Below are 20,878 nucleotides of genomic sequence, written 5' to 3'. Positions count from 1 at the left end.
GAATAAATCTGACACGGAACTTTCTGGACTCCGGAAGAGCTTTTCTTTACTTGTAGGCAACTCAAAGCTACAGGCGCCAGTCTCTGCAAGTTCTTGTTCCAAACATGGGTAGGAATCAATGGATCAACTAACTTTCAACAACTTACCATGCGAACCGCCCGTGAAAATTATCTATCAGCACCTGATTGCAGCACTCAACAAACGATGCACCATATCGCAACAAAGTATATCACAAACGCTGTAGCAAGGCTGTATCATCACCCTATGGTGATGGAATGAGAGGTTAACTGCTCAACTATAATTTCGGAACCAACAAAAAGCTGTCCGCATATTTCCCCCCCAGATGCACGTTGTGGAAACCTTTGTTGAATTTCGGTTCCGCATGCGCGACATGCGGGTTGTCCCACTCTGGTAACACCATCGTCTTGCCGGAAATCTGCAACCGCAGTCCTTCACCCTTTTCAAAGACGATTCCCATCGGCCATATCCCGAGATCTAGTGGCACCACGTCGCCGGGAGTGACATAATCCGGCTTTAGGTGCGGGTGGAATGGAAGGTACTCTGTGGTCTTGGCTGGGTCCGTTGCGCGATGGGAGGCCCTCAACATGCCAGTCGGTCCTAGGTACTTGGTCGGGTTGACATTAGCAACATCTTTAACCGATCTGACGGATGGAGGCAACTCATGGAGGGGCACGTTGGATTGTTCCATGAGCTCGCCATCGACGGACATTTTACGCAGCATGACATAGATGTCGAGGTCATTGTGTTCCTTGCACGATACGAAAATCCGCAGCTTCGAGTACCCGGCCAGCGCGGTCCGCTCTTGGAAAATAAAATCATACGTTATCATGCCCTTGGTGGTTGAATCATACGAGTGCACTGCCTCTGTGGGGCTGGGCGCATCCTGCAACGTTTTCGCCGAGCTCAGGTACAACTTGGTGTACTGGGTTCGCGGTATTGGATAATCTTCTTCGACTTGATCGTAGACAGGATACTTTCAACAGCAATTCTAAGTCAGCGGGATAGAAAGGAGGGCAATTGTATCGAAAGAGGCTTGGAGGGAGGTTGAAGGCTATACCTACGTTCTCGCCGTACCGGTACATGGAAACGCGAACTTTCGGAGTTGCTTCCCAGCCGTTGTGTTTGCCTTTCAAATATCTCTCGAAAAATCGATCCAAGTCGTCTACCGAAGTATGCAGGTAATCTTCATACCATTCTTGATGAGGGTGGAACCGCAACCACTTCTCATCACAGTTAATCTCTTTAAAGGCTCGGATGGACCCCATCGTGTGCAGCATAGACGAATAAGACGCGAGCACATAGGATGGAATTTTGATCTTGCTAAAATCAACCCTCTTCGATTCCCAGTAAGGATCCCAATATTCTCGGCTCTCACTAATTGCCACGGCGTTTTCTTGGAGACCGCGGCCTATATAGCAATTCCGTATGTTAGAGACCGCTGAGTACAAGCGGTACATATAGGAGAGAGTTAAAGTGAACTATACCTGGAATTCCCATGAGGACCCACCGCAAGAATGGCGACCACGGGATGCCCCCGCGACGACTCTGCTCGCGGTAAACGTCGCTGAATCCTTCCCATGGAGCAATGGCCTTTAGCGAAGGCGGCTGCTCCATAGCTGCCCAGTACTGTGCAATCCCGAGCCAGGAATTGCCAGCCATCCCAACGCTGCCGTTGCACCATTCGAAATTTGCTGCGGCTTCGATGAGATCGTGGCAGTCTTCACCTATCATCATGCAAACCGTTGTGTGAGCGACCAGAACAAAATGGAATTTCATATAATCGAGGCTCTATCCGGACGACTGAATGGTTTCAAAGCGGAGACAAACTGACCTTCTTTTCTTCCAAAGTAATGTAGATTGCCCTCACTGTCGAAAGAACCTCGGGCATTGGGATCCAGGATGGCGTAACCTCGTCTGCACCATTCATTCGGATCGGGGCTGAGGGTGACAGTCAGCACTGAGGAGAGAACTGATAGTGAAAATTGATGGAAAGAATCTAGGAGATAGAATTGCCAAGGTGGCCATACCCTTCGAACTTTTCCAGCCCGCTTTGACGGCTTTTTGGGACGCCAACACGATATGGGACAACGTCCATCAAATTGGCCCCACCTCCGCCCTTTCCGTACGGAGAGTATGGCATGATGACCGGAATCTTCTGCCCAGCCGTATCCGCTGGCCGATAGATGTCGGCGTACAACTGCAAAGAGAAACAATAAGCGGATCGAAGTCAGAAGGGTTGGCTGTCGGAACAACGTGTGCTAGACCGGTACATCGGTGGGACTCAGGGCAAATTAATATTGCAGCAGCACATACTTTGACACCATCTCGCATCACGAACTCAACGTCCTTCTCAAAGATAATATCAAGCTCTAAGGCCTTGTTCTCGGGTGTCTTCTTCCAGCCCTTTGGTAAGACTCTCTTCTCGTACCCCAGGGGGATGTAGACAACGAAAGGATCTCGACCCGGCAGATCAGCTGGAATAGCTTCTTGCCAGATCCATTCGAAGCCATCGTCAGGCTCAATGCCCTTGTTGTATCCCGGCCATGATTTGTCAATAGACATCTTTTATATCTAGTCTGACTCAATAAGCGACGGTTCGCACGGGGAGCGATAATCAGCAGCAACTTTCGAAAGTGAGAGTCCTGCCAACAGTCACGCAGAATCTCCAAGCAATATAAATAGATGTCGTGTAGGCTCAAGTCTCCAGCAAAGCCTTTAAAATCGGGCTGCCTGCGGCATGGGCATGTGGCCGCACCATTGAATTGATTACATGTGGTAGAAATGATGCCGAGCCAAGTCTCGTCAATCCCAGCGGTAGTACGGCCTCCTCGGTGCGCGGGTGTCGGTGGGTCCGCGTTCTGTTGTGGAGACACCGCATTTGAAAATCACCGTCCTAGGATGGAACTGGTCGGGGAGGTTTATTGACTCCTTGCACAGTACTTCCCTCATACACCTCTCCTCACATGACCTGCGCTCTATTCTCCTGTATTTGGGCGCTGTATCCGCGTCGAGTCACCATGAACCTGGGCCGGATCAAGCTTTGTCATCCTGCATCTCGATATCAGCTCGTATGCATTATGAAGATGTTCATCACCGACACGCGGCTCTACAATATCAACAAGTCCGACAACTAAAATGATCAGGGAGATTCAACGGGACATGGAGTAAATTTGAGAAGGCCGTGACCACCCAAAGCGTTGTCAGCGCGGGAGGCCAGGAACATTGAGAGGCGAGTCTGCATAAAATGATTGTAGAACAACATATAGAGTGAACCGGCACCGGGAAGACTGGTCGACGGCGGCATCGCGTTTGGGATTGTGTGATGAACTCATTCTTTTGATGGAAGATGTCAGTGACAAGGCTACACTCTCACCTTTCCCGGCCAGAGCTTACGCCTTGTGCGGGAATCTCTGCTTGTGCAGTGCAAATAGTTCAGGCGAAGGTTCTTAGGATCACAGGCATGGTTCTGATGGAAATGCGCTTCAGAGATGCGTCCTTCAAGGTTGAGAAGGCGACTTTCTCTCATGTATACAATACCTGAGCAACATCTCGCTTTGCAAAAGCAAGTTACACCGATCTGCCGTCTGGAAAAGTACGCGGTCGACGACGAGGTGAGACATGTAGCGGGACAACTCAAACAGCTGGTCTGTGCTTCGTGAACGACTTGACAATACATTACAAGGATTGCACCTGAATCATATTAAGCTAATCCATGTGGACTGGTTTTGAATCAAAAGAAAGTCCATAAGCGATGACGGGTATCGGAACATACAGGAGATTCGATCATCTCTACAGTCGAGGGGCCGCATTGGAGCTTAGCCATTCCTTTTCCTACTTGGTCTTCAAGTTTGGTGCCCTATAGTCGGGTTTCGTGATGAAAGGGTAGTCGATGTAACCCTTCGCTTGATCTCCGACCGGGTGTTGGGCAAAGTACTAAATCGACGCGTAAGCTTGAGTTCTCCCTTTGTAGCAAGGAATTCAGGGTCACTTGCATCAAAATTATACTCGAACTGGAGCTCTTTCTCCTTTCCAGCTATGGCGGCACTCGCGAAGTCGGGGTTCACTAGCCAAGGACAGCCAAAGACGATCAAGTCGCCTGTCCCTTCTGGAGTAGTTCTTCGGCTTCGACAAGTGAGATTGCTCCGTTCAAGAACGACTTCGCATTTTTGATTAGGTGGCAATATGTAGCCCACACGTCGTGCACGGGACCGCGCATCTTGCCATCGACTTCCATGTCCATCCACTCTATCGACTGGTCAGCCGTCATATCTCCTGAAAGCGTGTGGCCATACCAAGATATCTGACGAGATTGATGTACGCCAATGGGCGCTTATCTAGCTCTTTGATCAGGCAGGTGATCTGTTCTATCTGTCTCTCGACAAGGAACATGCCCACGCCCCAATGCGGGAGATAATTTGATACCGACTTTATTCGGGCCCCAAACCTCTAAGAGGGCATCGATGCATTCTAGAGCGAATCTGGCACGCTTCGAGCTGTCACTAACGGTCTTGAGCTTGGAAATATTTGTCGACTCACGTTTTCTACCGAACCACCATAGCTGTCAGTCCGAATATTTACAGTGTCATCCAAAAACTGCCCATTTGGCCGATTAGCAAACCTGAAAACTCGTGTGGAGCTGCCATTTCAACTTATCCAGCTCACCTGTGCAACAAGATAGCCATTAGCTCCATGCAGTTCGACGCCATCGAACCCAGCTTCCTTGGCCAGAAATGCTGACTTACGGAACTGCTCCACAATATCTTTCGGGTTTTCGATTGCTGTTGGTGTGGAATACGCCTTGGCAAGTCCCGGTTCTGGATCATATACGCCGTCGCTATCAGGAGCAATCACCATCCGAGCTTGAATGGCACTAGAAGCAATGGTCGGTTTGCTTCTGGATTTTGGCGTCTTTATATGTCATGCGTCCGCCTAGAGCTGGTCAGCGGCAGAGGACACATAAGAGGGATGCCATGTCCCAGGCGAAACTAACAGTGCCACAATTGGCAGTAGAAGACTGACCCAGGGACTTGGTGAACTTTATCGACCCCCTTTTTCCACGCCAGCATGTGCTCATAGGTGTCGATTTGTGGCGTTTCTCGCATGGATGTGCCTTGGGCTTCGATCAAGGCACCCCCTGCACAAATGAAGCCCGCCTCTTCAAGAGCCCGTTGGTAGAAGTATTCTCCATTGAGGACGTTAGGGTAAGTGTTGTCAGACCTACGTTCGTCAATTCCGACCACTAAGCAGCTCGTAATTAACCTTACCGGTTGCGAGAAATCGAGGACATGCTAAACCGGTTTCGCAGCGTGGTGCCTCCGATTTTCAAGGGCTTTGGCAAGTGCTTGATCAGGGCAATAAGCGTCGGGGCGATGAGCTGCTCCATAGCGATGACAGTATCTGAACTTTGGGTAAATCGATGACTGCCGTAGAGAGTCCTGGACGACCCTTTAAGGGAAAGGAAAACCGGAGCAAATATACTTGTCTCCCACCTGCTCTTGCAGCGAGGCAGTAGTGGATTTCTGGTCTGAAAGCTAAACATGCTCTATAAGTCGTACCCCACATTCCGGAGTCGCGATTCGCAAACACCGCGCGACCAGTCAGACTGCAGATGACTTGGGCGACGGCTCACCGCATAGCGTACCGTACATGACTTTCCGTTGACATTGCTTGCTTGGCTTGGGCTTCACGAGTCCAACCGCATTCTCGACTGGGGTCTGGCAAAGTTACTGTTCTGTCCGACTGAGTCGCTGGCAAAGCTGATATGTGAACCTACGCTCAGATTCTTGCAAAGCTCGCCACTGAAACAACCTTGAGCTAAAGGTTTAATTGACCTTGTGAACATTAGGTATGGCTCTGATACATAAGGGACGTAATTAAGTAGATTGCGGTGATCAATTCCGTGTCATGTTTCCCAGGGTCATCAAATAGCACTGCCGGGGGCCATCACGATCATTGTCATCACGATTGATTCCCACAGTGGGCCAGAGTCTCTCACCACTTCTCCTTCAAACACATTTAAATGGGTCCAATCCAATCAGAATCGCCCTTGCGCTTGAGTACCTATAGTTGCCATATAAAGTGCAACTCTGGGAAGGCGGTCATGATTCAGAAAAAGGAGTCAAAGGGGCTCGATTTCCGAAAGCTAAGGAGAACAGTCGGGTTCCTGCACTGGAAGATCCCAATTCCTATTATTTAGAGATATTCATTCGTATTCTCAAATCTCTCGATACTGTTACGGAACAGCGGGGGCGTCTCGTCACGAACACCACGAGCAGGCGAAGTAATAACCGATGATGAATCCAACACAGCACAAGGGAGGGCATTGGGATTGTCACATCAAATATCGGAACATGACTCGTGTGTCTTATCCGTCATGGGTTTAGCTTTAGCCTTACTAATGCCTACAACTCCCACCCCCGACTTTTCTTTTGACTACGATCAACACGAAATGGACCAACGCCTGACGATGGACTACGTAAGCAAGTATTTTACCCCCATCGAATCCGTAATGCTTCGTACTCCCAGAGAGGCCCTTCACGTAAAGGATTCGAACGGGTACCACCAAATTTGTATCTGACAAATTTTGGTCTGCCCTATCCGTTCGTAGCAACAGTGATTAATTACACGGTCAAAATCACCTCAGTTTATATTCTCACAGATCGTCTATGAGGCTTTTAACAAGTCAAAGATTATTTCAAACTTGCAATTCGTCCAGACAAGTTTGATTCTAGCACATGTCGCCTTGTCGCAAGGTCAGTATGATCTCGCTGGGAAGCACTGTATTTCGGCACTCCATGCGGCATATGTTTTGCAGGACCCAACGGATGAGGGAACCTCCAGCGACAACATGAATAGCACTTTCGAATTTGATCTTGGCTCCACAACTCTTGCAGAATACAGACAACGGATTTTCTGGGCTACCTATGCTATGGATGGCTTCCATAGGTGCTGATTTCCTGTCGTCGCTGCGATCGATCGCTCATATAACCCCTCATAACCCTCTGTATGCGAATTCACTGAATGAAAAAGATCAATGCTTCTCGGATGAAAATCATCATCCGTCCTTGATGGACTTCTATCAAGGTTCGACTAGTCGATCGGATGTGTGGGACCAGTCTGTGGAGCAGCACTAGAAGCGGGCCGCCAGGGTGGAGATGACCTTGAATCAACTCATAAGCATGGTTTCCTTCGACATTCTAGTTGTTTTCAATTGCGGCTTCGCATTGCATACACACTGCAAGTTATTGGAGACCGCTTTTTGATCCATACGTGCTAAAAGCTCGGCAGCACAGTCAAGCAGAAAAAGTGGCAAGTTTGATAAATTCACGGTAGGGTAGTGCATCCAGTAATATTTTCGAGCCAAGCTTATTACTTGCCAGCTAAACATGGCACTCCGGCAGACAGGCCACGCTTTTCGATTGGTGTTGGGGCTCAGCACCAAGGTTTGTTCTTGGCCTCCGCAATGATCGAAAGTATCACCTGTTTCGACCTTCTCGGACACGGAGGGCTTGAATCCAGCGCGGGACTTCTATAAACTAATGTGGTTCTCAAGTAATTAGAAGTATACTATCCTGTTAAAACCCCCTACCTTGAAAACTATCCTAGTGTGTTCTTCGCAGTTCCGACATTAGCCAGAGTTTCGGAAGTGTCAACTCAGGACCCTGTTACCATTGCTGTCGCCACTTAATGCCCAGCTTTGTATCAAAGTGTGCCAAGCCGTCACGTCGCCTCATGGGTTCCTACCATCGTAGGAGGCGATGATAATTAGCCTTTTTCATAGGTGTTCCTGTATTATTGAGAAACTACTCCATCTCGCCGGACCTATGCACAAATAAAGGATACGGGTCATTTCTAACATTAGTTTAATGCAATGGAACAGGTTCGTTTCGTAGATCCTCCCATCGATTCAACGCCAATTCAAACCTGCTTCATCGAGGTCCTCAGATGCTCCACAACCAAGCGCCCAATCCGACCAAGCTGGGAGTCGTATATGACGGGCAATGACGAGCCAACGAGATGCATTGGATGCTCCAAGACCGTGGACCAAGTCCAGTCAAGCTATATCGCGCTTGCGTACGTGTGGGGGCGATGACAAGCCGACGCACGAAATTCTCATGAACAGCAAGCCTTTCCTCATACGGTCGAATCTGTTCGATTTTCTCATTTGCTGGTCGGAAAAATTAGTTGGGAAATCGCTATGGTTAGATGCAGTTTGAATCTATTTCTATCAAACCGCGGTGAAACACCTTAGCATTCGGAGGGTTGTACTTCTGTTTTGTGAGGGCTTTAATTTGCCCCTAATCATCACAAAGAGAGGTAAGAAGGGGCCTGACCACGGCCTCCTGCGATCGGCTATACCTACCTTTCAGCTGGACATCTGGCTGAGATAAATCTCATTTGAACTGGTACAGTACAAAGCGCCGAGTGTACTGTGCGAGAAATTAGGCATCGAGCGTAAGGACAGCGCGGTGTGCCGCTTAATTTACCCAGGGTGCAACCCTAACTTCAACGATTGCCTGCCTTTTTCTCGTCTAGGGCAGTGGACACAGCCCGCCCATCTTAAAAGCTAAGATAAGTCTCCCAAACGTCCCCATTCAAGGCTACAGAATTTACCTGGGCAAATCGAAGCTCTGCAATCCTTCCTGAGTTCTAAACGGAATGCGTGGAAATATCTAGGAGGTGGCTGCTGCGGCGTTCGACGCAACAGATTCAGGGAAGCCGGCCCTACGGGACCGAAAAGCGAAAGATTGGATCAGAAAAGCGTGGCTCATCTAGCTTAGGGTTCTCAAAAGATTTTCCAAATCCCCGTCGCTCAGGGCTCAAAAGTACCACTATTGTCTCCGCATGGTCACGAAATTTTGCAATGATTTCCTTCCGTAACATGGTTTTCGACTTTTGAAAGCCACCTTCGTGCAGACTTCCCAGAGATTCAATGCCAAGAATCTGTTTGGAACATGCGGTTGCGCTTGACAAGCGCGACGGGCTACTCTGCCTTGTGTCAACCTGACAGCAAGACACCGAATCCGAGCAGAAGTCCTTTACTCGTAAGCACATTCTCGCACTAATCTCCCCAAGAGCTTCCAGTAAGCATTGTTGGTATCTTGAGCCAATCAAAAGCAATCTTGATTGCAGTGGTGCAGCAACTGGGGAATCGTCAATCTGTCGGATGTGACCGTAGCTCACGCCATCCGCAACTTCCATGTCAAAGCCTGTTCACTCCCGTAAAGGACCGAACGAGCGGCAGGGTCTAAGTAAAGCATTCCCCGCAACCAATCCTCAGTTTGCAGCATGTGAAGGTTTGTCTGTCGCACCTAGCTAGAAAGATTGGTTATCACCTTTGGAGGTGAAATGGTCCTTTCGCAGGTGGAGCGCCCGCCACAGGGAACGCTTGCGCAATCCGCAGGGGCTTTCCGTGTGCTTAAGTGGACGTCCCCCGTTCGGCCCGAGTGATACGCTGCATGTTGTACCCTCAGTCTGTCTCCACCCAGACGCCATAAATCTTAATATGCACGACGTAAATTACCTCACTTATTTATCCACCTCAACCCTACAGTCTTATCTAAAAACGTGAATGGGAGCCAAGGTGGACGGGTTTCGTTGAATGCTTTAGTGCTGGGCGGTTCGGCGTACACGAGGCTTTCTCTGCGCATCATGCCTATGTAACTGCGGAACCATGGCTACGCCACGGGTTAACAGCCTAGGATACATGTCCGTAGCCTCTAGTACTTCTACTATGCATTCTTTAGCAGGCGACCAGTTCCCGACCCAAAAAAGCCTGTAACAGAATGTGTAAAAGTGTATGGAACCTAGCAAATGGATCTCCCGGGGGGTGCTTACTAGGTATAAGTACAAGCGCCTTGGCTGTAAGTCACAAGTCTAAGCTAAGTATTGTGGCTGGCAGTGCGAATAAGGAGTTGCAAAACTGGGGCTTTAAGAAATGCCTTGGCCTTTTCTGCTCATGGTTGCACATCGTCTAGAGTTTGTTCTTCAAACGTCGGATCGCTACTGAAGGCTTTCTTGTTTAACCCGACCTTAGTTGAGAGGATTTCGCCTTTCGACTTTCAACACTTTGCGGCACCCGCACCTAGTCCGCTAAATCAGAACTTATCACTGACTTGCCTTTCGCTGGAATGGAACCTGAGCCATCCGATCATACTCGTCCGACAACTGAGGATGTGGCAAAGGAAGTCATCAACCGCATACGCCGAAACAGAGGTGACATTGACAAGGCTGACGAAGTAGAGCTAAGTAAAACAGCACCAGAATGGCAGCATGAATACCGACGGAAGGAAAAAGAGCGACGTCAGATATTGGCCAATTATACTAAGACGTGAGCTTCGCGATGATTTGGTGCGTCCTCGGCCTAACTCTTCTCAGTACCTCCAACCAGATGTACCTCTCCAGATCCAGATTTATCATGGAGCTGTTACAAAATGCGGACGATGCCGAGTACGCTCCGGCAGTTCGCCCCTATTTGACCTTCCGACTTCGTCGCGATCTGCTCATCGTTGACTCGAACGAACTCGGATTCACTGTAGCCAACGTCAAGTCGATCTGCTCTACCGGAGAAAGTTCCAAAAAAGGCGACTCTCAGACCACAGGTGAGAAGGGCCTAGGCTTCAAATCAGTTTTCGGCGTCGCCAACGAGGTACATATCCAGTCAGGCAAATGGTCGTTCCATTTTAAGCATCGTCGCGGTGAAGATGGGCTGGGAATGGTCACACCACTATGGACGCCTCCATCGTCCGAGCCGTTGCCCCCAGGGGTCGTTACGAGATTTCGCCTGAGCCTCACAAACTCCGATCCAAAAGCCATAGGCAAGTTGATGAAAGAATTTGACGACCTCCCCGATACCCTGGTGTTTGCCACGCGTAAGGTAACAAAAGTTGAGATTATCTACGAGGATGTGCTCGCGCGCACACAATATCGAACCATCGAAAGAGAAGGTGAGCTTCTCGATGGACAAATCGAGATCTGTAACCGTATTCAAATCGATTATACCTACGGCACAGATCGACTTAGTACAACAACCACGTTCAGAACAATCACTCACGAGGCGCCTGATATGCCAATGGAGGATTTGCGAGACTCTAATCATAATTCGGTCACTCTAGGCTTCCAAATAAATTCAGAAACAGGTTACCCAGTTATTCCAGACCGTGGTCAGCACGTGTTTGCTTTCATTCCGGTGCAGCGCCTAGTGCAACTTCCCGTGAGCGTAAAAACCGTGCTTCCAAAAGCTACACTGACCATTTATAGGTCCTCGTACATGCAGATTTCATTCTTGGCGCCAATCGTGAAGGCATTCCGGAGGGCGAGTGGAACGAAGCGTTGCGGAAAGGTATTGTCCAGTGCTTCATATTAGCAATCGAAGCTTTCACACGGCCTGATGATCCGTTGTTCTATAAATGGATACCGTTCCTGCCTACCTCATCTGCCGAAGAGTTTTGGGACGACTTTCACGGAGAAGTTCAAAAGGAGCTATTAGACCGCAAAATCTTGCAGACCATAAACGGCATTATGCGAGAGCCGAGCGAGCTCAGGATCCTGCCAAGCAAGATGCTCTTCGACGACCAGCCAATATTACCGGATCTACCCTTTGACTCTGTATACCTGTCCTCAAAATACAACAAGCAGGATTTTCTGAGCCTCAGGGCCCTTGGACTAAAGACACTGTCTTCTCAGAATATTTTGGATCGCTTGAAAGCCGATTTACAATCTCAGAAATCTCGTATCTACGGCACTCCTCTAGAAAACGACTACCATACAGCGCTGACCAACCTTCTAGCGTCTTTTCTCCACACTCAATTTTGGGAAGATATCTTGAAACTGAAGGTTATTCCTCTTACAACCTCACAGTGGGTGCAGCCTGAAGCAACGAGTGAAACACCAATTTATCTGCCCGGAGCAATCGATGAGCCAAATTTCAAGGTGGGTATACCCGATTGTCTTGGTCTGCAGCTACTTCATCCGACGCAGTGTGCAGTCGCCGAGAGATTGTTCCTATATACGAGCTTAGGCGTCACCGATTGTGACGATCAGCTTCTCTTACAAAAAGTTCTGAAGGCGCAGAAGGAGGGGAGTGCGAAGAAGATTAACGATTATGTTGCTCAGTTTCAACTCCTTTTCTGGTTGGGTCAGAAGATGCCGAGCACAAATTCATCCTTTCGTGCTTGTAGCGAAGAGAGAGAAGTTATGCCTTCCACTCGGCTATTCCTACGGACTAATGAGCAGTACGAAGCGCAGGACCTTCTAGGAGAACAAGGTATTGGCAAGGTGAAGAAGTACGGCTTCCTTCACAAGAATTATACTCTTATACCTGCGGAGAGTATACCGATCAGAAAGGGCCAAACATGGACCTCATGGTTAGCCACATGTGCTGGCGTCCGCTCATTTCCGAGCTTATTGGATGACTCAAATCAACTGCACCCGCTCCTCAATATTACAGCTCTGAACAATAGTGCGAAATTTCTTGGATGCTTGCATAGGTATTGGGACACCGCTTATCGATGGGAACAATTCTCACGCATTGAGAAGGATCTCAAGAGTCTATTGGTGACGTGTCAAAACGGATCGAGGCACTCGCTTTGCAGTACCATATTCCCCACAGAGGCGTTGATACAAAGGAGTCGCAAGCTTGGTCTTGAATTGGCTTTGCCATTTCTGCAGCTGCCGGAGAACGCCCTTTTGCGAGGAGAAGATTCGTGGAAATTCCTTCAGCACTTCGGGGTCACAGATGAAGCCAACCTCCACTATTATTCTCTGGAGCTTGCCGCCGCGAAAGAAGAGCTCGAAAGCAATCGCAACAGTGACGAGAGCTGGTGTTTTGCAACATGCGCCGAAATATATGAAAGTATTGCAGCTGCTGCGCCCTTAGGCGAGTCCCAGACGGTGAAAGTAAGTAAGTGAGCACCTTGTACTCTCACTGAATCTGACGCATTCAGTCCATATTCAAGCAAATGACTGGCATTTACGTCCCAGGCAGACGCCGGTCGTGGTACGCGGCTGATGAATGCCGGTGGAGAGGCCCACCCGTCATCACCATGAAACCTGTTCTACAAGATATCTACCAAGACCGGCTAGGCACAACGCAACTGTGGGTCAATCTTCTTGAAGTGGCCGATGCATCTTATCTGGACGTCCTGCTTGAAGTTCAGGATTTCCAAAAGAATCGCCAACCATCCGAAACCCATCTCTCGGCTCATTATAGCACACTTTCTGAAATGTGTAAAGATTCAGAGACGAAGACTTTGGTCAGGTAAGGATTGAGTCCGCAATTTTCAGACCCAGCCTTAAACGAGATAGGAATGAATTTCTTGGCCAGAGCTATATATACGCCGACAATCGGTGGCTCAAATCCTTCCAGACAATCTGGCAGAGCACTGTCCCCTTTCCCGGACGCACGACTATTGGAAACTTGTATCCTGAGCTGGAAGACTTCTTTCGAAAAGATATTGGAGTTGTCACTCAAGATGCTGTGATGCTAATGAAAGAGATCATGAGCTCGTCGAAGACCTTCCGAGCTGAGGACGCCACCAGCGACAAGGATGAGGATCGATTGCGCTTTTCAAGAGTAATTGAGCGAATCAGAGAAGTAATGGTCGTTGCTGGTCAGGTCATCCAGATCACGCCACGAGACGAAAAAGTTGTCATGTGTCTCCGGAAGCTCACAGACTGCTCTTTCCTGCCATGCAGACTCGGAGAAAGCAAGTCACTCGAGAAGCCTACCGCCTCTTTCTTTGTTGTCGACAATGAGCGATATGGGACTGCGTTTGCTGGGAAGTTGAAACTGCTAGACTTCGACAATGCCGAGATGACGTTCGTGTATCCTCTGCTTGATGCATTGAATTTACTGGGCACTTCTTTGTCGAAGCACGTCACAGTAATGGTTGACGCAGAAGAGTCACCTCCTCACCAGGTACTATCATCCTTTCTGAGACAAAGAGCATACGCAATCTCTTGGTAAAACTTTCCTCTTCAGCAATTCAGGGCAATAGAAACTGACGGTCGCCAGCTGTGCTACTTTTCATCACAGTGCAAAGTATTTCAACAAGAGAACAACAATGCATCAATTACTATTGGAAGCTGAAGTCATATTGTGTGACAGGATGGTGACGAACCTTAAGGTTTGCCGCGATGGCGAGGTCGTCGTAGTGCAGAGCGGCAGACCGCTTCTAGAGATCAGAATTCTAGACGAGGACCTGAAAATTTTTGTCCCGAGTAGAGAAGAAGACTTGTATGCCTGCTTCCGCACCGAGTTGCCTCTGCAGCTTACAAAAATCCTACAAATTGAGGATCAACAGGCTATCAAGCAGTTCTATCGGATCATCAACGACGAGTCAATGTCGCTTGACAGGATTATGGTCGAGGAGGACATTCCGACCGTGAGGTGGCTCGAGAAGCCTCCGGTCGTCGAACCAACGACGACATCTATGTCTGGCGAGCCACGTCGTGTGGCGTCGGAGGACCAGGCCCAGTCTGATGAGTTCACAACGCCCAAATCTCGGGATGATTCGGTTGAAGAGAGAGCTCACCAGGTTCGATCAACGTCTCCGGCGAGCCAAGTCGACGCAGAATCATTGCCCACAACAATTACGCCGATCTTGTCTCCGCGAAGTCATCTGATATCTTACCCCGGGTCTACAGGCACATTGCAGAGTGCAGCGCATGACAGGCTATATCGACGTCTTCTTGAGCGGATCATCCGACAAGCAAGAGGATCAACACAGGATTCATTTTCTATGTCAGATCTCGAGAATGCTCTCGAAGATGATACGGGACTTCGACGGGCCCTTGGCTTGGGGTGCGGCCGCCGCCTTACGTTCGAGGAAAACGCGAAGATTGGCGCGGCGGGAGAGCTATATGTGAGTAACAAATTACTATCCCCAGCGATCTGCTATCATCTGATTATTTTGTAATATCGCTGATCCCCGACAAAGGTCTTTGAGTGCTTGGATGCGTTGGGCCTGCAAGGTTTCTCGCGCGAGAACTGGCAAAGCACGATCCGCGACCGGGTTAGCGTCGTGCCGGAATACAGCGAGATAAAGCCAGGAAAGCCGCCAGAAGAGGCAGACTTGGTGTACGAAGCTTCGACCGACGATTTCGAGCGCTTTCTGCGACAGAAGTCGACGTTGGCACCATTCCCCAACTGGTCGTCTTTTCAACCTGTCACCGATCTACCCGTCAAGTATCTGGTAGAGGTCAAAGCCACCACGGAACAAAATTGTGCCGCTGCATTCTACATGAGTGATATCCAGTACAATCAGATGAAACACAGTCACGGCAAACCACGCAATTTGTACGTTATCTGCAGGGTTTACAACCTGCTTGGCAAAGTCGGCCTGGAGATATTCGTGGACCCCTGGCGGCTTAACGGCACGGGATTGAAATTTGACGCGATCAAATACCGGGTCGCACCGCGCATCACTAGATGATAGAAAGTTTCAGGGCGGGGGTGTTGACCTATCTTGCAAGCTTTTTACCTTCCCACAAGTGAAGCGAAGAGTAGTCGTGATTCATAATGGCGCGCAGAAGAGGATCACTAGTTGTGGTACAAGTGCTAGCAAGGACAATATTATCCCGCCACGTTCTCGCTGCTTTTGAAGGCGGGAATGAGCTTCTACCCCTCTGTATAGGAAGTTAGCTTCAATGTTTAATCCACATGGTTCTACCTCCCCAATTGGCGCTCGCCTACAGCCTGTTGTGGCAGTGTAGGTATATATGTATAACTCCGATAACCCGTTAGCTAGCCGCCGGTCTTCGGGTCTTAGGAATAAACTCGTTGATTCACAAGAACTTCATCATGCCCTGTTTGTTTCCAAACATTCCAAGCACACACTTTGCACACCGTATCTCCGGTGCATTAACATGTCTTAATATACGTGTTCATCATCTTTGACTCGTCTACGTTGATCAAACAATATTGCGGAGCGAAATCATCACGTTCGGCAAACGCAGCGGATTTACAGCGATGCCAGCCATGCTACCAGTAACCATAATTCGATTGCGTTTTCGGATCTCGCCTGCGTCGGGGAAAAAACGACTATTTAGATGGTTGGGCCAAGGATGAATTGGAACTAGCAGAACTTCGTTCCAACAAATGTTGGACGCGTCTGTGGATAGTGCCTGAGGCTTTTGCTGCAAGAAGGCCCGAATTTTCCTAATGTATCAGCACAGCCAGCCGAGAAAGTCTTTCAGTTCCTTTCCACCAAACTCTAGATAGGACGGGTCTAGAAATTTAATCATTTCATCTAGTATTGGCGATAACAGCAAGACCTGCCGTTTCATGAACTCATCGTTCTATTCGGCGATAATGACTGCACACGGACGTCCGAGATCGTGTGCTTGCACTCCAGGGAATATCATCCGATGGCCGTAGCTACGAGACCGATTATACGTCAACAGAGATTCTGTTTTGCCAAGTCTTTTCGTCTTCATCATTATCGAACTCGGCACTTCTCGAATTTGGTCTCAGACTGTTTTTTTTGCTCGTACTGCAGTGGAGGACCGTGGACTGGCCACTATCTGACACTCTGAGTTGAACAACAGTTACTCTCCCCTTATACTTAGTGAGCTTGACTGTCGACGGTTATAAAAACCTCTACAAGAGCCTGTTGGATAACTTTCATAATCTTCACCATCCTCATGAAGGCATTCATTAGCCTAATAGACGCCTCGCCTTGCTCTATTTTTAGCACACACCATGTGCATTTATAGTTTCCTACACTAGCAGATCCTACTATGGTATCATTGGATTAGTCGATGGGGGGAGGTTATCTGGACGACCGACCAGTGCAATGTCTGGAAAGAGGGTACAGTTCGTCACGACAGTGCACAAGCAATTCAATCTTTTGTATTGAGCTAACCACACCAAAAGCTGCGATCAATTTTTCAACCTGCTCTCTGCTCAAGCGTACCGATCGGCGATCGTTGCGGAGGTCGAGATGGGACAGTCCGGGACACGAATGACATACTTTATGAAGACCTAGGAGGACTTCTCTTGTACGATGATAGACATTGGATGAGACGACTGCAAGACAAGTTCGACTGGAAATTGATGACCGACAAAGCTAGCGAAATTATAGACTTTACCCATGATTAGCCGAAGCAGACTTGCATTAGAGTTCGTCAATTTGGGATATGACGATTAGTCATGATAAAGAACATTCACATCGTATCAGCAAAAGCTGCGCTGGATCGGGCCGCCGAGCAGCAGCGCATTCTTATATTCCACGTGAAAACTGCGGTTTTCCGACAAAAAGTAAATGAAGGTAGATAGAATGCTTGGACTGAGCTGTTGAATGGGTATATGGACCCCGAAGGGTAGGATAAAACGTACAGGAAATTGGAAGTAGCTAGTGGTGGGGCTACATGGACATTTATTCAGCACAGCCAATGGAATCAACGATAACTATAACCGCTACCATAATGCGAAGCCGCAATTAAAAACGACTAAACGGGGCGGTGACGCTCAATCCATATTTGGGTCATGTCAAGACAAGCCCAGTATCGAAGGCTGCGCATGTGAGAGGAAGATTCTCATGCTCGAAAGCTGCTGAAACTAGTGCAGGAAACGAGTAACGAGGAGGTCGGAACCCTGCCCAACTTTCTTTCGTAACCTCCTGTCTCGTCGGAATCGCGATTACGGCAGAGCTGGAGGTCCCAAAGGCGGCTGGAACCAGATCAGATCTCATGCGCAGCGAAAGTCGAGCTTTGTTGCTGGTAACGAGCGGCGTCGATGCCCTACACCGCCTTGTGGACCATTGGCATGGTACACAGCGGCAGCAAGACCTGATCCGACAAACATTCGCTATTTTGTTGACAGTGGGTAAGACGAGAGGGGTGATGGGACTAGGGCGTAGTAGTACCTTATAGCGAAATCTGTCGAGTATTTATAGAGAAAATTGATAATGAAGGCTGTAGTCAAGTATTTAAAGTATATACACAAAGGGCCGGGCGTAAGCGAAGGAATAGGCCAACCTAGTACTCCGTTGTTATAGGTTGACTGCGACCTCTAAGATAACCGCCCAAGGAAGAAAGGTGGTAGAGCCAGGAGGGCATGATGTCACATGCTACCTGCGGGTAGGCCTCGACAAATAGGCCACGTGACAGAGCTGCACGGCGAAGGTTAGCCCCCAATATGGAGTAGCGCATCTTGGCGCTTCTTTCGGTTTCGAACACGGTCTCGGGATTTAGATATTCCGCTGGAAGAAGCCATGAAATCTCTTCCGATCCCCCCACTACCATTTTTTTTATTGCGCCACAGTTGACTAAATCCTCGGTTCATCTGCTTCTTTTTTCTATTCTCTCATCTGACCTGAGGGTGGAATAGCTGCCAACTTCGATATCGGTGCTGACTCAATACCAAATGTCAATTTCCAGCTTCATAATTCTAATCATGCAACCAGCTGCCTTCAATTGCAATTGGTTCCACATCTGGCCTCCCCGTTGCCCACACCACCAACATACTCATGGTCGACTACTAGTAAGTCTTGATTTCGCCCGGCCAGACCCGCGAACTTGTTGGATCCAATGACCCCGAGCTCCTGACCTTGGACTTTGGGACCTCTTCGTCCTCTCCTCCGATACTTCCATATGCCCACACCCTTTGTCTCCCGTTCTTGACCCCGTGACCTTCCTGTGGTACTTTTTCTTCACCATTGTCCTCATGCTCCTTCCGTATCATCCATACTGCTGACCAATACCGCCGCTGGCTTGACCTCACGTCATTACCTGAGACGAGGAAATTGCTGTCTCGACCTTGCCGGAGAATTCGAAGAGTATCGACCTGTTAAGCATGATTTCCTAGCCATATCTTCTTGCTATATTTCAATTGCAGAACTCGTTCTCCGCAGCTTTGAGTGCACAAGCCTTGTCAACCAGGGTTTGCCACCCCAGAACGGCTCCTTCGTCTCGTATAAACTTGCCTCAAAATGCTTCCACCCATCCCCAGGCCACAAGACTACGGAGTCTCTTCAGAAAGAGGCTTTCTGCCTTCGGAATCCCCTTTACAATGCCTCCCTCATCAACTTTATGACCGCTGGGAGCGGATCATGAACAATTTCCAATCACTCCTCCTCTCGAAGCGACTCAGAACTGTGATTGATAATCTGCCTATCATTCCTGCGGTTCATCTAGAAACCGAGGCAGAGTGGCGACGTGCATACTGCATCTTGACATTTTTTGCCAATGGTTATATCTGGGGTGGGGAGAAACCAGCCGAGGTTAGTTGTCGTGGATTTGTGTGGCTCTTAATAGGAACTAACAGGTCACAGAGATTACCTCCCTCGATCACATACCCTCTCCTACAAATATGCCAGCATCTCGAATTACCACCCGTGCCTACGTACGCTGGCTTGTGTCTGTGGAACTTCAAGCCCATCTTCCTCTCCGATACCCTTGTCCTCGACAACCTTTCCGCACTACACACTTTCACCGGGTCACTGGATGAACAATGGTTTTACCTAGTCAGTGTTGCCATGGAGGCAAAAGGAGGTCCATCTATACAACTCATGTTGGACGCTATGCAGGCTGCTCGCGATAATGACGTCGAGACCGTCACCAAATCCCTGCAAGCATTTGCACAGACCTTGGATGAGCTGGGTACACTATTGCTGAGAATGTATGAGAGCTGCGATCCGCATGTGTTCTATCACCGAATAAGACCATTCCTAGCAGGAAGCAAGAATATGAAAGATGCTGGTCTTCCCAAGGGTGTTTTCTACGACGACGGCAGTAGGAATGCCACCTGGAGACAATATGGTGGAGGGTCAAACGCTCAAAGTAGCATGATTCAATTTTTTGATATTGTCTTGGGGGTTGAGCATCGACCGACGGGATCGAAGAAAGATGATACAACGTCTGAGTCAGAGGCAGAACCAGGAGCTGCACCGAAGCCCAGACACAGTTTTATACATGAGATGCGACAGTATATGCCCGGTCCACACCGGAGATTTCTTCAGGCTGTCGAGGGTGTTTCCAACATTCGAGAATTCGTCGAGCATCACAAATCCAATCGATCCTTATGTGTCGCCTATGATGCATGTTTGGCAATGCTCCGCTCACTTCGTGACAAGCATATCCAGATGGTGTCTAGATATATCATTGTCAAAAGCAGGGAATCTCGCAGCATGAGCAGAAATCGGCAAGAGAGCAGTCCTGACTCGGCGCCCAGAAGGGGACAAGGTATCGCATCGATTGCCTACGACAGACCACAGGAAGGGTCGCAGAGAAAGAAGAAAATGCGAGGAACAGGAGGCACCGCTCTGATTCCATTCTTGAAACAAGCTAGGGATGAGACTGGCGAGCCTGCTATCGATGATTGGGCTAGAAAGCTACTCATGGGAGGCCGACGTACCGAGGCCGATCATGAGATAGCCCTCGAAAGCAGAATTACCGCTGCAGAGTTAGATGCCGAAGAGCCACAAGTCGTTGGTCTGGCGGGGTCGTGGAATATGGAGGATAATGGTGGTGGACTGTGTGCGTATTGATTCATGGTGGTTCACTTCTTTGGTCATGCAGTCGTCACGGATTCCCGGACCTCTACCTAGATAGAATAAAACATATTCCACTTCTACGAAGCTTTTAGTGCACGACGCCGATCTTGTTCTGAGCGAAGTGAGCAGCGCTGTTGGCATCAAGGGGTGAGGCTGACTAAGCAGACGCTTTGACATTTCTCACTCAAAATGACCTCGGTTGATTGGCCCCATCAACGTCCCTTCACCTCCCCTTGCCTTCCCACTCTTTCCTTCAACACAGGTGAGCTTTTCGTTCAAGATGATGCTTTGTACGGATGCAGCGCAACAGAAACTGGATGGAGGAAAGCTAGAGATTTGTTCCGTTGTCGCTGGAAAACACT

General features: G+C 48.9%; 4 protein-coding genes across 4 annotated transcripts; 2 read left to right on the top strand and 2 right to left on the bottom strand.

Moving 5' to 3' along the window:
- Window positions 1-295: 295 nt before the first annotated feature.
- Window positions 296-2,583, bottom strand: A1O9_05308 (uncharacterized protein; the record flags this gene model as incomplete). The annotated part of the gene is made up of 6 exons (XM_013404527.1): window positions 296-994; window positions 1,083-1,429; window positions 1,506-1,745; window positions 1,853-1,959; window positions 2,049-2,218; window positions 2,335-2,583. 6 exons carry the CDS (start codon window positions 2,581-2,583, stop codon window positions 296-298), a joined length of 1,812 nt encoding a protein of 603 aa, XP_013259981.1.
- Window positions 2,584-4,108: 1,525 nt separating this feature from the next.
- Window positions 4,109-5,404, bottom strand: A1O9_05307 (uncharacterized protein; the record flags this gene model as incomplete). The annotated part of the gene is made up of 6 exons (XM_013404526.1): window positions 4,109-4,266; window positions 4,314-4,467; window positions 4,558-4,614; window positions 4,684-4,891; window positions 5,041-5,238; window positions 5,286-5,404. The coding sequence occupies 6 exons, from the start codon at window positions 5,402-5,404 to the stop codon at window positions 4,109-4,111; spliced, it is 894 nt and encodes a 297-aa protein (XP_013259980.1).
- A 4,747-nt stretch (window positions 5,405-10,151) lies between these two features.
- A1O9_05306 (uncharacterized protein) lies at window positions 10,152-15,455 on the top strand (the record flags this gene model as incomplete). The annotated part of the gene is made up of 7 exons (XM_013404525.1): window positions 10,152-10,351; window positions 10,399-11,233; window positions 11,281-12,918; window positions 12,966-13,279; window positions 13,327-13,983; window positions 14,036-14,885; window positions 14,961-15,455. The coding sequence occupies 7 exons, from the start codon at window positions 10,152-10,154 to the stop codon at window positions 15,453-15,455; spliced, it is 4,989 nt and encodes a 1,662-aa protein (XP_013259979.1).
- A 3,498-nt stretch (window positions 15,456-18,953) lies between these two features.
- Window positions 18,954-20,510, top strand: A1O9_05305 (indoleamine 2,3-dioxygenase; the record flags this gene model as incomplete). The annotated part of the gene is made up of 2 exons (XM_013404524.1): window positions 18,954-19,244; window positions 19,296-20,510. The coding sequence occupies 2 exons, from the start codon at window positions 18,954-18,956 to the stop codon at window positions 20,508-20,510; spliced, it is 1,506 nt and encodes a 501-aa protein (XP_013259978.1).
- Between the last annotated feature and the right edge of the window lie 368 nt (window positions 20,511-20,878).

The sequence above is a fragment of the Exophiala aquamarina genome (assembly GCF_000709125.1).
Source record: "Exophiala aquamarina CBS 119918 chromosome Unknown aczIA-supercont1.4, whole genome shotgun sequence".
Lineage (NCBI taxonomy): Eukaryota > Fungi > Ascomycota > Eurotiomycetes > Chaetothyriales > Herpotrichiellaceae > Exophiala > Exophiala aquamarina.
The sequence above is the reverse complement of the archived record's forward strand: the minus strand, read 5'-3'. Positions and strand labels throughout refer to the sequence as shown.